General features: G+C 42.7%; 1 protein-coding gene across 3 annotated transcripts in view; it reads right to left on the bottom strand.

Moving 5' to 3' along the window:
- LOC122559162 (interleukin-1 receptor-associated kinase-like 2) overlaps window positions 1-14,119 on the bottom strand; it is a 48,862-nt gene that overhangs the window by 20,949 nt on the left and 13,794 nt on the right. For all 3 annotated transcript variants that reach the window (XM_087994507.1, XM_043708533.2, XM_043708532.2), the window contains exons 3-6: window positions 7,524-7,664; window positions 6,953-7,041; window positions 4,852-5,046; window positions 207-271 (exon numbers count right to left, since the gene is read on the bottom strand). In XM_087994507.1, coding sequence (XP_087850633.1) covers window positions 207-271; window positions 4,852-5,046; window positions 6,953-7,041; window positions 7,524-7,664 — 490 coding nt within the window. The remainder of the gene's footprint in view (window positions 1-206; window positions 272-4,851; window positions 5,047-6,952; window positions 7,042-7,523; window positions 7,665-14,119) is intronic.

Here is a 14,119-nt window from a genome sequence, read left to right as displayed (position 1 = left end):
GTGGTTCTAAGAGAATATTTGCTATGCACTGCCTCTCTTAGGGACTTAATTAAAGATCAAGAAGTGAGTGAATGTGAATCGTAGTCATAAATCCTGGTACGCACAATACCAGGATTTATGTTGGGTGGCCTCCTGCTGATATTTTCTCAACATGAAAACATTATAAGACACAGAGGAATCTTGGCATAAGATAATAATATACTTACTGGTAAAGAGTTTCAACCTCTCTATGAAAAAAATCTTGTGTGTTTTTCAAGTTGGCGTCATCCACCTGCAAGTGCAGATATAATTACACGCAACAAAAAAATCAAAAGTTACAAAACTGAGAAACTTTTTATGTATATCAACAATAACCACTGCATTTCTGTGAATGTTTGGAGCAATGTCCCAAGGAACCTCGGAGACACTAAAAACGATCACACAAAGAAGAAAAAATAAGAGAACTGACCAAAGGTTTGGTTGAAATTTGCAGTTTCAAAGGTAGAAATTATAATGGAGATAGTAGGAGATAGAAAATTTGACAAAGTCGAGCAGGGTACAGAGTCATGTTCAGCCCAAGGTATTAACCAGAGTAGGGATAACAGATGAGAATGAAGAGAATGGCCTTAGTTTTCCCAGAGTTTCACTTGCACAAAGTAAGACTCAAAGGTAGGTCATTCGACAACCATTAAGATAGTGAATGTTCAGCTGAAAGCAGCCTCCACCTCTTGATAATGGGCAATCAAAGTCAAGCCCTGGACTCAGGGCGGCACAGTGGCTCAGTGGTTAGCACTGTTGCCTCACAGCGCCAGGGACCCGGGTTCAATTCCCACCTCGGGCAACTGTCTGTGTGGAATTTGCACATTCTCCCCGTGTCTGCGTGGGTTTCCTCCCATCATTCAAAGATGTGTAGGCCAGGTGAATTGGCCATGCTAAATTGCCAATAGTGTTAGGTGCAGGGATAAATGTAGGGGAATGGGTCTGGGTTGCTCTTCGGAGGGTCGGTGTGGACTTGTTGAGCCAAAGGGCCTGTTTCCACACTGTAGCTAATCTAATCATAAGAAAGAATTAGACCATTTACAGTTGCTCTGTTGTGCTATTCAATATGGTCACGGCTGATCTTAGGCTTCAAATCATTTGTTTCCAACCGCTGCCAATATCCTCAATTCGGTGAAGGACAAAAATGTCTATCTTAGCCTTAAAAATATTCAACTAAGGAGAATGAACAATCTGGAATAAAGACTTCCAAAGATTCACCAGCCCTTTCAGGGAAGAAATTTCTCATCTCAGTCCTAAAAGATCATTCCATTCTCTCGAGACTGTATTCCCGTGTTTAAGTATTATTTGGAATTTGCCATGTCAAGCCCGGTCAGAATCTTGAATGTTTCAATGAGATCACCTCTAATTTTTCTAAATCCTAGAGAATATAGACCAAACCTACTTAGCCTCCCATCACAGGACTGAGCATCTAGTCCCAAAAACTAATCTAGTCAACGTTCATTCTACTGCCTCCAATTCAAGTATTAATTCAAGGGATCGTCTGAGGCAGTGCTACTGTCAGGAAGCCCAGGTTAAAGTGTCATTTGCTCCAGAGGTGTGTCATAACAGGCTGATGTCTATACTTCTTTAAACATTGAGACCAAAACTGCAGAAAGATTCCAGATCTAGACGCACCAAGACCCTGTATATTATAATTATTATATTTAGTCTTGTATTCTAGTTCTCTCACAAGAAAGGCCAACATGCCAGTCAACTTGCTAATCACTTATTCTGCTTAAATGCTAAGTTTGCATCACCCATAAAAACACACCCAACTCTATATGAACATTAACATATACTCTTTTCATGTCTTTTAAAAAAAGATTCTGCTTTTCTATTACAATCACACTTCCCTACATTATACTCCATCTACAATCTTGTAGACCAGTCACTCAAGCTCTGTTTGCAGTCTCTCTGCGGCCTCCCAGAGATTACATTTCCACCTAGATTTGTGTCACTCACAAAGTTAGATACTTTAATCTCTCATTTTTTACATTATTAACAACACTTGTATATAAAAAATCTGAAATTGTCTATACCTTTAATATTAATTATAAATAAATTAATCCTTTATGGAACTTGGCTAGTCACAGCCAGCCAACTTGCATTGCCTCAATGATGTCAACTGTCTGGTCTCGGTCATTAACCTATCCTCTATCTGTGCTAATTACCTTCATTACTTATGTACCATTTCGTGTGGCACCTTATTGAATGCATTTTGGAAATCCAGGCAATAGATCCATAATTCCCATTTGCCTACCCTATTTGTCATATCCTCAGAAGACTCTAATAAAGTTGTCAAACACACATTTTCTTATTTGGAAATCATGCTGACCACGTGAGAACTAAATACATCATTAAGACTTCCGTAATAATAGATTTCAGTACTTTCCCAATGACTCATATCAACCTAACTGGTCTGGAGTTTTCAGTTTTCTCTTTGCCATCTTTCTTGAATAGCAGTGTTACATGTGATAACTTCCATTCTCCTGGGAATGATCTAGAATCTAGGAACTTTTGGCAAATCATGGTCAACACATTCACCATCTTTGCAACTCTCTCTTAAACCCCAGCCTGTAGATGGTCAGGTCCTGGAGATTTGTTGGACTGCAGTCCCTTATGTTTGTCCATTAACTTTCCTTTGCTTTTAATTAATTAACTTAATTTCCTAACTTTTTAGCACCAAGGTTGCTTCTATTTCCAGTATAGGTCCTTCTGATATAACACACTTCATTAATGCAAATTTGCTATAATGCGATTGACAAATTGGGGACACTTTCTTAAGCGCAAACTTTTAAAGCGTGCAATGTGATTCCTGCCCCATTAGTTTAAACGATGCTGCTATTACATGATTTTCTTATAACATGGGATTGCACAAGAACAGAACTACCGTGTTACAGCAGAACTGACTGTATGCAACTTGTGTATGCTACTGTGATGACAGACACACTATTTGTTCAAGATCTCTTCCTCATTCTTCCCTGGGCAATAGTTTTCCTTATATTGGCCCCACAAAACTATCTAATTGTACAGACAGGCCAACAAAAGGGAAGTAAAACACAAGATATTTTTATATCATCTGCAACACAAAAATATCCTGTGCTGCTAAGAAGGGCTGATGGGAAGTGAACTCTTTATCATGACCAGTATCAACAGAACTGAATACAGTTATTTCAGTTTACACACAACCTCATATTTAAGCACCTTCCCTGTATTCAGTTGTTCCACAACAATACCAGAATGGCAACAAAATTCAAATCTGAAGCACTATTAGAATGCTACAGGATACTAACTTGTAGTTTTCCAAGAACTGCGATTATTCAGACTAACAATAAAATAACCACAGTGCTGAACGAGACCATTCAGCCCACCAAGTCTGCACTGACCCTCAGAAGAGCATCTCACCCTCCTCCCACCCCCATCCTCATAATCGCACTTTTCCCATGACTAATCTACCTAGGCTGTGCATCCCTAGTTTAGTATGGCCAATCTACCTAATCTGCACCTCTTTAGGCTGTGGGAGGAAACGGGAGCACCTGGAGGAAACCCACATGACACAAGAAGGACGTGCAAACACCACACAGACAACTGCCCAAGGCTGCAACCGGACCCGGGTCCCTGGCACTGTGAGGCAACAGTGCTAACCACTAAGCCAGTGTGACCAAGTGAGTTATTCGAACAGATTTCAGAGGGTTAATCGAAATACTACTAAACCAGCGGAAACTGGACTTAAATGAATTCGTTCATTTACCTGGACCAGTGCTGCATGTCTTGCCTCAGATTACATATTTTAAACCAACTCTTTAGAATAAGTGAGAGGGATACCAACCAGGGGGCAGAATGGTTATACATTAAATACACTGATCAAACTCCAACACAAAGAGAGGAAGTTATTTTTATTCTTTCCTTTCCTTTCAAAGGCCAGGAGGAGGGTGACCTCTCCCTCTCAATCCAACATGGAACCCTTGGGCATCTCCATACACCATGGTAACCCTCCTACACAGTGGCAATACTGTGGCTCAGTAGTTAGCACTGCTACCTAATGGCACCAGGGACCTGGGTTTGATTCCACCCTTGGATGACTGTCTGTGTGGAGTTTGCATTTTCTCCCAGCATCTGCGTGGGTTTCCTTTAGGTGCGCTGGTTTTCTCCCACAGTCTAAAGATATGCTGGTTAGTTGGATTGGCAATGTTAAATTGTCCATAGTGTCCAGGGATGTGTAGGCTAGGTGGGCTAGCCATGGGAAATACAAAGTTACAGGAATAAGGGTGTTGGTCTGGATGGGATGCTTGTTGGAGGATCGGTGTTCACTTGATGTGTGTAATGGCCTACTTCCATTCTGCAGGAATTCTATGATCCTACAATCGTGTGACCCAGCCAATCCTGTTTACACCTCTCTCCTGCACTGCCAGCCACTTCCAATTCTAGGACCAAAGTGCTGGCTTACGATTGCACAGATTCTCATTTCCACGTGTGGACCTGCTTGTATTGCCTATTAGATTCACATGCTAGATACACGGAGCCCATTCAGAGGAAACTCGGTAGATTATGTTGGATCTGATACTAAGGAGAGTGGGATAGTCTGCCTTGGCTTTCACTTGTCACCTACAATCAAACCCTTTCATCTCTAGCAGCAAGCAGCAATTTCATTAAGTCTTTTGCAACTTTTAAAACCAGCTGTTTTAACTGACAGAGGAAAACTATGATCATCAGACCTTCTCATGTCAAAATACTTTTAGACATTGTTAACACAGATGTATTAAAAAACAAGCTACACATTGGTGCACAAGATCACCACAGGAATCTATCTTATTAGAAGATAAAGAGACGTGCCTTCTTTAGCAGTTTTATGGCGTACTCAGTATTGAACCGGTGACCCTTGTAGACATGGCCAAATGTTCCTGAGCCAATCTTATATCTTTCATTGAAATTATCAGTTGCGTCCTTCAGGTCCTGCAAGGACCAGATGCAGTTGAATGTTACAGAATGGTTATCAGATTCCCGGAGGTGTATGTTGCTGAATTCACCCTGAACAAACCAGAAAGAACACATTATAACATGAACAGGAATTCATATTGAGACACACACGCACACACATGAAATGTACAAATAGGCACCAAAGATAAATTACTTTTCAAGAACTAAGTGCTATTCACATGTGACATTCTTTCTTTCCTTATCATCAAAATAGGTGTGTTCTGCCATTTGGCATGGATGAAAGATTAAGTGGTGGTAATGGGTGGGAGTGGGGATGAATCGAGAGAAAGGATTAGAAAGTCGTTCCCAAGAACGAAAATGATTGGAAAAATCAAGTGCACAATTGCAGATACATTCGTACACAGATTCAGGGAATGGTTATAGCACAGGAAAAAGTTAATTTAGCTTGTGATGTCTAGATGTGCTTGCTGCAAAAGCTGTGTGGCTTGTCCCACACCTATAATTGGATAATTATGCAGAGAGAGCATTGTAAATCTAGTCCCAGAGATTTACAATGCTTTTCTCTGCACAATTATCCCATTTCTATTTGAAAATCAAAATTAAATCTATCTTCCCTACTTCCCTGCCAACATTACAATAAAAATTGCTTAAACGAGTATTTTTTTAAAATGTCATTTTACCTTCGGTTCTTATGCCATTCACCGTAATTCGGTGTGCTCTGGTATCCAACCCTTTCACCAATGAGGAACAGTCCCTCATTACTTCCCTATGCAGATCTATCATGACCTCCCCTGAGTGAAAGTGTGGAGGGCAGGTCTCAGAGGCAGCTTGTAGTTGGTTCTTACTCTACTACAAGGGAAGAATCTAGTTGTTTTGAGTGTATCTGGCAAATGGTTAATGTCCTATTCCTCAAGTTTAAAATAATACAGAAACTGTTGGTGGGGTTAATTATATAGTAAAAATAAACAAATAAATGGATAAGTAATTGAAATAGTTAATTTGAAAAGTAATATCAACGTTGGCAGGAAGTTGCTAGGTGGGAGATTTTGGGTGCCAATGTGATCAGGGCAACCATATCTGCATTAACACCTCAAGTAGCTTCAACTCAGTGTTCATAAGCTGGAGGCCCAACTACAGACACTGGAAATTTCCTGGATATTTTGTACCAGGAAGCTCTCACTCACCTTTGGAGAAGATCTTCCGATTTGGTCAGTGGTCAGGGAAAGGAGGGTATGACTGTGGGTGAGGCAAATAAGGAGACCCAGAGGGCAACACTCTCAGCATCTCCAATCTTCAACAGGTTTGCGAATCTTTCAGCTTGCCTGGATGAGGGAGAGTTGTATGGTGGATAAGCTAACTGATCATGGCACTGTGGTACAGGATGCTTTTCAACCAGGGAGAGTGAAAACGAATGTAACGTTCATAAGGAACTCTAACAGAGAGACTTGTGGACATCGTTCTCTGCAGCTAAGATTGCAAGTCCAGAATGCACTACCAAGAGGTGGGGAGGAACTTGGAGTGCACAGATTCAGTCATTGTGCTCCGTGTAGATATCAACACACCAGGTAGGATGAGGAAGGACGTTCTGACTCAACAGCATGTGGAGCTAGGCACCAAGTTGAAGAACAGAACCTCAAGGTAAAGTTCCTGGCTATCCTTAATTAATTACACCTTTTTACGCAAGGGCAGAAATTAAGAGAGTATTCAGCTGGTGCCAGTGATGGGTCTTCAAGTGGAACTATCTTCTTCATAATAATGTTTTCTCTTCCTCATATTCTTTTCTAAACTTCCTTTTCAAATATTTGACACTATGAATTAACGCATCAGCAGCCTCTAACTAATTGCTTTCTGGTAAATTTATGATCCTCAATAAATAGGATCCCAATATTACAATAACAATGGCAAACAGATCCCATACACTAAATGTCCAGTAATCTTTAATTATTGAAATGTTCAGATGATTTATTTAAAATGCTAAATGCGCTGCTAACCTTACCAGACTGCACTTGTCACAGTTTGGCTCTAAAATAGAGTTCAAGAGACTTTCAGGAATAGATGGTCTAGGAAGTGGATCATGTTGGTTCACTGCAGAGAATAAAGACAAATATCAGACACGAGAGCTAAAAATTTACAAACGAAAACCCTGCAGTTCTACTCTCGCCTCTGACATAACTTACTCTGTACTCTGAATATCTTCAGTGTTGCACATCAGTAATGTTAGCTGCTGGTATGTAAATGTTTTTTCCTCCAAGAAATAGGTGTATTGTAATTTGGTACAGATGTTTCTGAATAAAGTACAAAGTCCTGTTACAATTTTAACCATGTCTTTCTGTATGCCACTGTAACCATTATATTTGTGCAAGATTTCAGAGTCTGATAGGAATTATTCCATTTGATATAATCCTATTCAAAACTATCATGCAGCTCAGAGTATTATGACACTGCTGAAACATTAATTGTTACTACTGTACATCAGCATACTAATGGGGCTGTACTAAACTAAACGTATAAATATATTACGATCACCAAGCCCATTCCCTTAATAACTGCCCAGGTTTCGTAATTACCATTGTTCAACAAATCTGTAGTATTTGCACAGTTCAGTTCTGGACTTGTAGAAGGTAGAGGTGAACAGAACATCTCAGACGTTTCTGGTAAAGGAATGTGTGCACTAGCAGGTTGCGTAACGAAAGAAGTTGCAGGCTGTCCTGTTTGTAAAACAAAATGCAATTTTAGTAATAGCCCACAATCATGTTGTAAAACAGTGAAAAGATCTTAACATACTGACACTGATAGGCATCTTATTGCTCACTATCCACATGTGTACGGTTTAGAATAAAAAATTCTTTGACAGCATCTTGAGATTTACATTGCTTACAAGGAAAAGGAAGCATTGGAATGCCATCACCTGCAGGTTTACCATAATTCACAACCATTCTAACTTACTGTGAGTTGTTGCTGTTCCTTCACTGGTGCAAAGTTAAAATCCTATAAAACCCTTACCCAATGGCATTGTAGGTACATTTGAACTGTTGCAGCCCATGTGGTTTAAGAAGCAGCTCACCACCATCTCTGAAGGACAATTAGAGATGAGCAATAAATACTGGCCTTGCCAGTGACAGAGACTAAAATCTAACATCTGGATGATATTTCATTTGTAAATAAATCAATTAGATTAAATTACTGTAGAAATTCAAATCTCATAGTTCAGACAGTAACCAATATTTATAAGATTCTGTACACTGATTCAAGATAGACAACCAAAACCCTCCAAATGCAGGCTACGTTTTTCATAAAACCAAATATTAAATATACAGAAGAACCTAAAATGGCAAAGCTTTGAAGATCAGTGAAAAATGTGTTCATGGTATTTAAGTGAGGTTTCTCACCAATGTTATGGCAGCTTATCAAATGAATTCCAGAGGAAATGTAGAGTTTCTGGATAAAGTGCTCACATTAAGATCAACAACCAGCTCAGTTTAAATAAGGATTAAACTTACTCAAACTACCCAAATGGGGAAAGTGATATTCGGAAAGCTAATAATTTATAGTATTTCCACAATCTTTCGAGATTGCTTACATTCCAACATTCCAAAATGGCCCTAAAATTACAAATGACGTTTTTTATTCAGTTGAGAGATTTGGGTGTCACTAGCTGGTGAGCATTTGTTGGCTGTCCTAGTTGCCCTTGAGAAGGTGGTGGTGAGCTGCTTTCTCGAACTGCTGAAGTCCGCTTGCTGTAAGTTGACCCACTATGCTCTCAGGGAGGGAATTCCAAGATTTTGACCCTCGATAATAAAGGAACAATGATATACTTCCAAGTCAGGATGGTGAGTGGCTTGGAGGGGAACTTGCAAGTGGTGATGTTCCCATGTATCTGCTACCCTTATCTTTCTAGATGGAAGTGGTTGTGGGTTATGGGAAGGTGATGCCTAAGGATATTTGGTGAATATCTAGTTAAGTGACAAATTTGACCCTGGTTTCTACATTTCTTATGTTTTGATATTTGGACTTCAGACAGAGAGAGTCTTGATTTATGAATGTTCAACTTACAAATGCTATCACATTCGTGCAATAATATTAATTTTAGAGGTCTGACATATGAATGTTCCTTTGTACTTGCAAGAGGCTGTTTTATGTTGTACTGCGTTATGTTCTGACTTGCATACAAATTGACTTGCAACGGACTCAAGAATGGAAGCCATTTACAACTCAGGGACTGCCCGTATAGTAAGTGGACATGTGACCTGGACCTGACGATAGGCCTGGTGATGTGACCATTAGATTAAAGGTAGGCCCAGATTTTCTTCTGGGGAGAAGGGGTAAGGTATTTACACTTGGAGACAATTGCAGCTACATCTTTACAGTGGTTATATTTACAATGGTTAGACTGTTCGATCCTATATTCCCAGAAAGGTGTCAAGAGATCAGATTGTAAACAGTTATCCATTAAATTGTCCATTTATTCTAAGTCTTAAAAATAGCTAATACATTTATGAACAGGTTGTTCAGACGAAAAAAAGACTTGAGGAAAGTTAATTGCTTATTCTGTGTAGTCTAAATTTACTTGACTGGGCTCTTATGGTGCAGTGGTGGTGTCCCTTCCTCCAAGCCAGAAGGCCGAGGTTCAAGTCACACATGCTCCGGGAGTATGTCATAACATTTCTGAACAGGTTGATTAAAAAACTATTTCTAAAATGTACAAGGCCCACATGATTCACATTATGGGTTTTGAGGGGGAAGCTGTGTCTGTGATAATCTTGAAAACTGACCGACAGAGGCAATCTGCTGAGATCCGGAAGAGAGAGAGCAGCAGGATGTCACTCTCTAAGGTCCATCGTGCAGGAGTGCAAATGGAAGCTAATACTCTGATTTAAAAAACCAAACGCATAAGGATTTCTAATGTGGCTAAACATGTTGTCTAGCTTGCTAGAGAACCAGAGAGAGGGAGAGAGAGAAACTCCAGGAAAATCCTTTACCGTAAAAGACTGTTCTGCCTACCACAGATAACTTTTAGTCAAGAGAAATACCAATTTGTTTCAATATAAATGCAGAAAATGCAAAATATTTCTGTCATCCTTTGAGCAACTAACTAGTAATTCAAGTTCCTTTTAAGAAAAAAGGAGCTAGCAGTCCTGCAGATAGCATAATGCAAGACAGAAGATCATGTGTGTCAGAAACAGGCATGCAATTTGCAGTTCACAACAAACTTCAGAGTGTCAATAAGGGAGATTAGAAAGGAAACTACAGTGCTCAATGCTAACTAAACAGTAAAGATATTTTGAGGGGTGTGTTCTGGATATAAGGGGAAGTTATGGATGAATGGTATTTAGATTTCTAGAAGGCATTTGCTAAGGTGTCACATTGTAGAAAATAAAAGCTCATGGTATGGTGGTAGCAAATTGACCTGGATAGAAGATGGATTAGCAAATAGAAGACAGACATAAATGGGTCACTGGAAAGATGTAATGAATAGTGTGCCACATTGATCAGTGCTTAGTGTCAATCTTTTACAATCAAATTCATATCTTCATCCAAGTCATTTGTGTCATGTAACAAAAAAACTCAGCTTTTTTTTTGGTCTAGTATATTGTCAAAAATCATATCTTATTTAATGGACACTCCTCTTCTTTTTAATCTATTTTGGAATTGTTACTGACATTGTACAAAGTTTGACGTTTAACACAAAGAAAAGAGGAAGTGTAAAATATAATAAGCAAAAGCAAAATACTGCAGATGCTGGAAATCTGAAACAAAAACACACTGATAAGTAGTCTGTTGGTGTTTCATTCGTTGGTGAGTTCTTAATAGCAAGAGGAAGAAATAAGCAGACCTCCAATACATTGAAGATGATTCGGTTCACTTCTACAAAGGAAATAAAATGTCCACATTTTGGGACTTAAACTAAAAGAACAATTCCTTGAATTCTCTGCCCGCACCCCATTTATCCAGAAAAAGTTGACACTAGTGAGAACACAAATCTGTCAGTGTTGGCACTGCTTTGTCGGATAGTATTCACAAGATGTGAACAGGCAATTTGATCCAACGAGTCCAAGTCTTGTTGTGCAACTTGGTAGTTGAGACATCTACTTAAGGGAAGGCTAGATAAATGTTTGAGGGAGGAAAGCAATAAAAGTTCTTGTTGTTAGTGTTAGATAAACAAGGCTGGAAGGAGGTTTGAGTTTACCATAATGATTGACAGGACCTGATGGAATTATCTTATTTCTTAGGAATGGATTACTAGGACATACACCCTTATCTAGGTAAAAACAAGGTCTGCAGATGCTGGACACCAGATTCTGGATTAGTGGTGCTGGAAGAGCACAGCAGTTCAGGCAGCATCTGAGGAGCAGTAAAATCGATGTTTCGGGCAACAGCCCTTCATCAGGAATAAAGGCAGAGAGCGTGAAGTGTGGGAGAGATAAGTTAGAGGAGGGTGGGAGTGGGGAGAAAGTAGCATAGAGTACAATAGGCGAGTGGGGGAGGGGATGAAGGTGATAGGTCAGGGAGGAGGGTGGAGTGGATAGGTGGAAAAGGAGATAGACGCGTAGGACAAGTCATGGGGACAGTGCTGAGCTGGAAATGTGGAACTAGGGTGAGGTGGGGGAAGGGGAAATGAGGAAACTGTTGAAGTCCACATTGATGCCCTGGGGTTGAAGTGAGGCGTTCTTCCTCCAGGCATCTGGTGGTGAGGGAGCGGCGGTGAAGGAGGCCCAGGACCTCCACGTCCTCAGCAGAGTGGGAGGGGGAGCTGAAATGTTGGGCCACAGGGCGGTGTGATTGATTGGTGCAGGTGTCCCTGAGATGTTCCCTAAAGCGCTCTACTAGGAGGCGTCCAGTCTCCCCAATGTAGAGGAGACCGCGTCGGGAGCAACGGATACAATAAATGATATTAGTGGATGTGCAGGTAAAACTTTAATGGATGTGGAAGGCTCCTTTAGGGCCTTGGATGGAGGTGAGGGAGAAGGTGTAGGCATAGGTTTTACAGTTCCTGTGGTGGCAGGGGAAGGTGCCAGGATGGGAGGGTGGGTTGTAGGGGGGCATGGACCTGACCAGGTAGTCACAGAGGGAACGGTCTTTGTGGAAGGCGGAAAGGGGTGGGGAGGGAAATATATCCCTGGTGGTGGGGTCGTTTTGGAGGTGGTGGAAATTTCGGCGGATGATTTGGTTTATGCGAAGGTTGGTAGGGTGGAAGGTGAGCACCAGTGGTGTTCTGTCGTTGTTACGGTTGGAGGGGTGGGGTCTGAGGGCGGAGGTGCGGGATGTGGACGAGATGCATTGGAGGGCATCTTTAACCACATGGGAAGGGAAATTGTGGTCTCTAAAGGAGGAGGCCATCTGGTGTGTTCTGTGGTGGAACTGGTCCTCCTGGGAGCAGATACGGCTGAGGTGGAGGAATTGGGAATACGAGGTGGCATTTTTGCAAGAAGTAGGGTGGGAAGAGGTGTAATCCAGGTAGCTGTGGGAGTCGGTGGGTTTGTAAAAAATGTCAGTGTCAAGTCGGTCGTCATTAATGGAGATGGAGAGGTCCAGGAAGGGGAGGGAGGTGTCAGAGATGGTCCAGGTAAATTTAAGGTCAGGGTGGAATGTGTTGGTGAAGTTGATGAATTGCTCAACCTCCTCACGGGAGCACGAGGTGGCGCCAATGCAGTCATCAATGCAGCGGAGGAAGAGGTGGGGAGTGGTGCTGGTGTAATTACAGAAGATCGACTGTTCTACGTAGCCAACAAAGAGACAGGCATAGCTGGGGCCCATACGGGTGCCCATAGCTACCCCTTTGATCTGGAGGAAGTGGGAGGATTCGAAGGAGAAATTGTTAAGAGTGAGGACCAGTTTGGCCAAACGAATGAGAGTGTCGGTGGAAGGGTACTGTTGGGGACATCGGGAGAGGAAAAAACGGAGGGCTTGGAGGCCCTGGTCATGGCAGATAGAGGTGTAGAGGGATTGGATATCCATGGTGAAGATGAGGCATTGGGAGCCAGGGAAAGGGAAGTCTTGGAGGAGGTGGAGGGCGTGGGTGGTGTCTCGAACGTATGTGGGGAGTTCCTGGACTAGGGGGGATAGGACAATATCGAGGTAGGTAGACATGAGTGCAGTGGGACAGGAGCATGCTGAGACAATGAGTCGTCCAGGGTGGTCAGGCTTGTGGATCTTGGGAAGGAGGTAGAACTGGGCAGTGCGGGGTTCCCGGACTATGAGGTTGGAAGCTGTGGGTGGGAGATCTCCTGAGGTGATGAGGTTCTGTATGGTCTGGGAGATGATAGTTTGGTGATGGGGGGTGGGGTCATGGTCGAGGGGGTGGTAGGGAGAGGTGTCTCGAGTTGGCGTTTGACTTCAGCGGTGTAGAGGTCAGTGCGCCAGACTACCACTGCGCCCCCTTTATCTGCTGGCTTGATGGTGAGGTTGGGATTGGAGCAGAGGGATTGGAGGGCTGCGCATTGTGAGGGTGAGAGGTTGGAGTGGGGGAGGGGGGTAGACAGGTTGAGGCGGTTAATGTCCCGGCGGCAGTTGGAAATGAAGAGGTCGAGGGGAGGTAATAAGCCAGCGCGGGGTGTCCATGTGGATGCAGTGTGTTGGAGGGGGGCAAAGGGGTCCTCGGAAGGTGGGCAGGAGTTCTGATTGTGAAAGTAAGCTTGGAGGCGGAGGCTGCGGAAGAAGTGTTCGACGTCACGGCGTGTATTAAATTCATTGATGCGTGGACGGAGGGGGATGAAGGTGAGTCCTTTGCTGAGGACTGGTCGTTCATCCTCAGTGAGGGGAAGGTCTGGAGGGATGGTGAAAACTCGGCAGGACTGGGAGCTGGGATCTGGGATCTGGTGTGGGTGTGGAGCTGGGAGTGGGGGCGATGCCAGTAACTGGAGTGGGTGTGATGGTGGGGGTAATGGGGGTGGAGTCATGAACAGATGTGGTGTTCCCCTCTGGGGTGCGGGGATGGTGACAGTGGGATCTGTGGGGGGGCGTGTCAGCAGAATGCAGGTGAGTGGCGTTGGTGGGGGCGGAAGTAGTGGCAGACATGGCAGTAGGGGTGGCAGAAGTCACTGAGCGTGTGACATCAGCGATGATGTGAGGGGCGGAAGTGATGTCACGTGTGTCACCTCCTTCACTGCTGCTCCCTCACCACCAGACGCCTGGAGGAAGAATGCCTCATCTTCCGCCTCGGAAC

Source organism: Chiloscyllium plagiosum, unplaced genomic scaffold (genome assembly GCF_037043375.1).
Source record: "Chiloscyllium plagiosum isolate Xiang-an unplaced genomic scaffold, Cpla_swu_hap1 HiC_scaffold_14, whole genome shotgun sequence".
Taxonomy (NCBI): domain Eukaryota; kingdom Metazoa; phylum Chordata; class Chondrichthyes; order Orectolobiformes; family Hemiscylliidae; genus Chiloscyllium; species Chiloscyllium plagiosum.
Note: the sequence above shows the minus strand (reverse complement) of the source record. Positions and strands in the feature narration are given on the sequence as shown.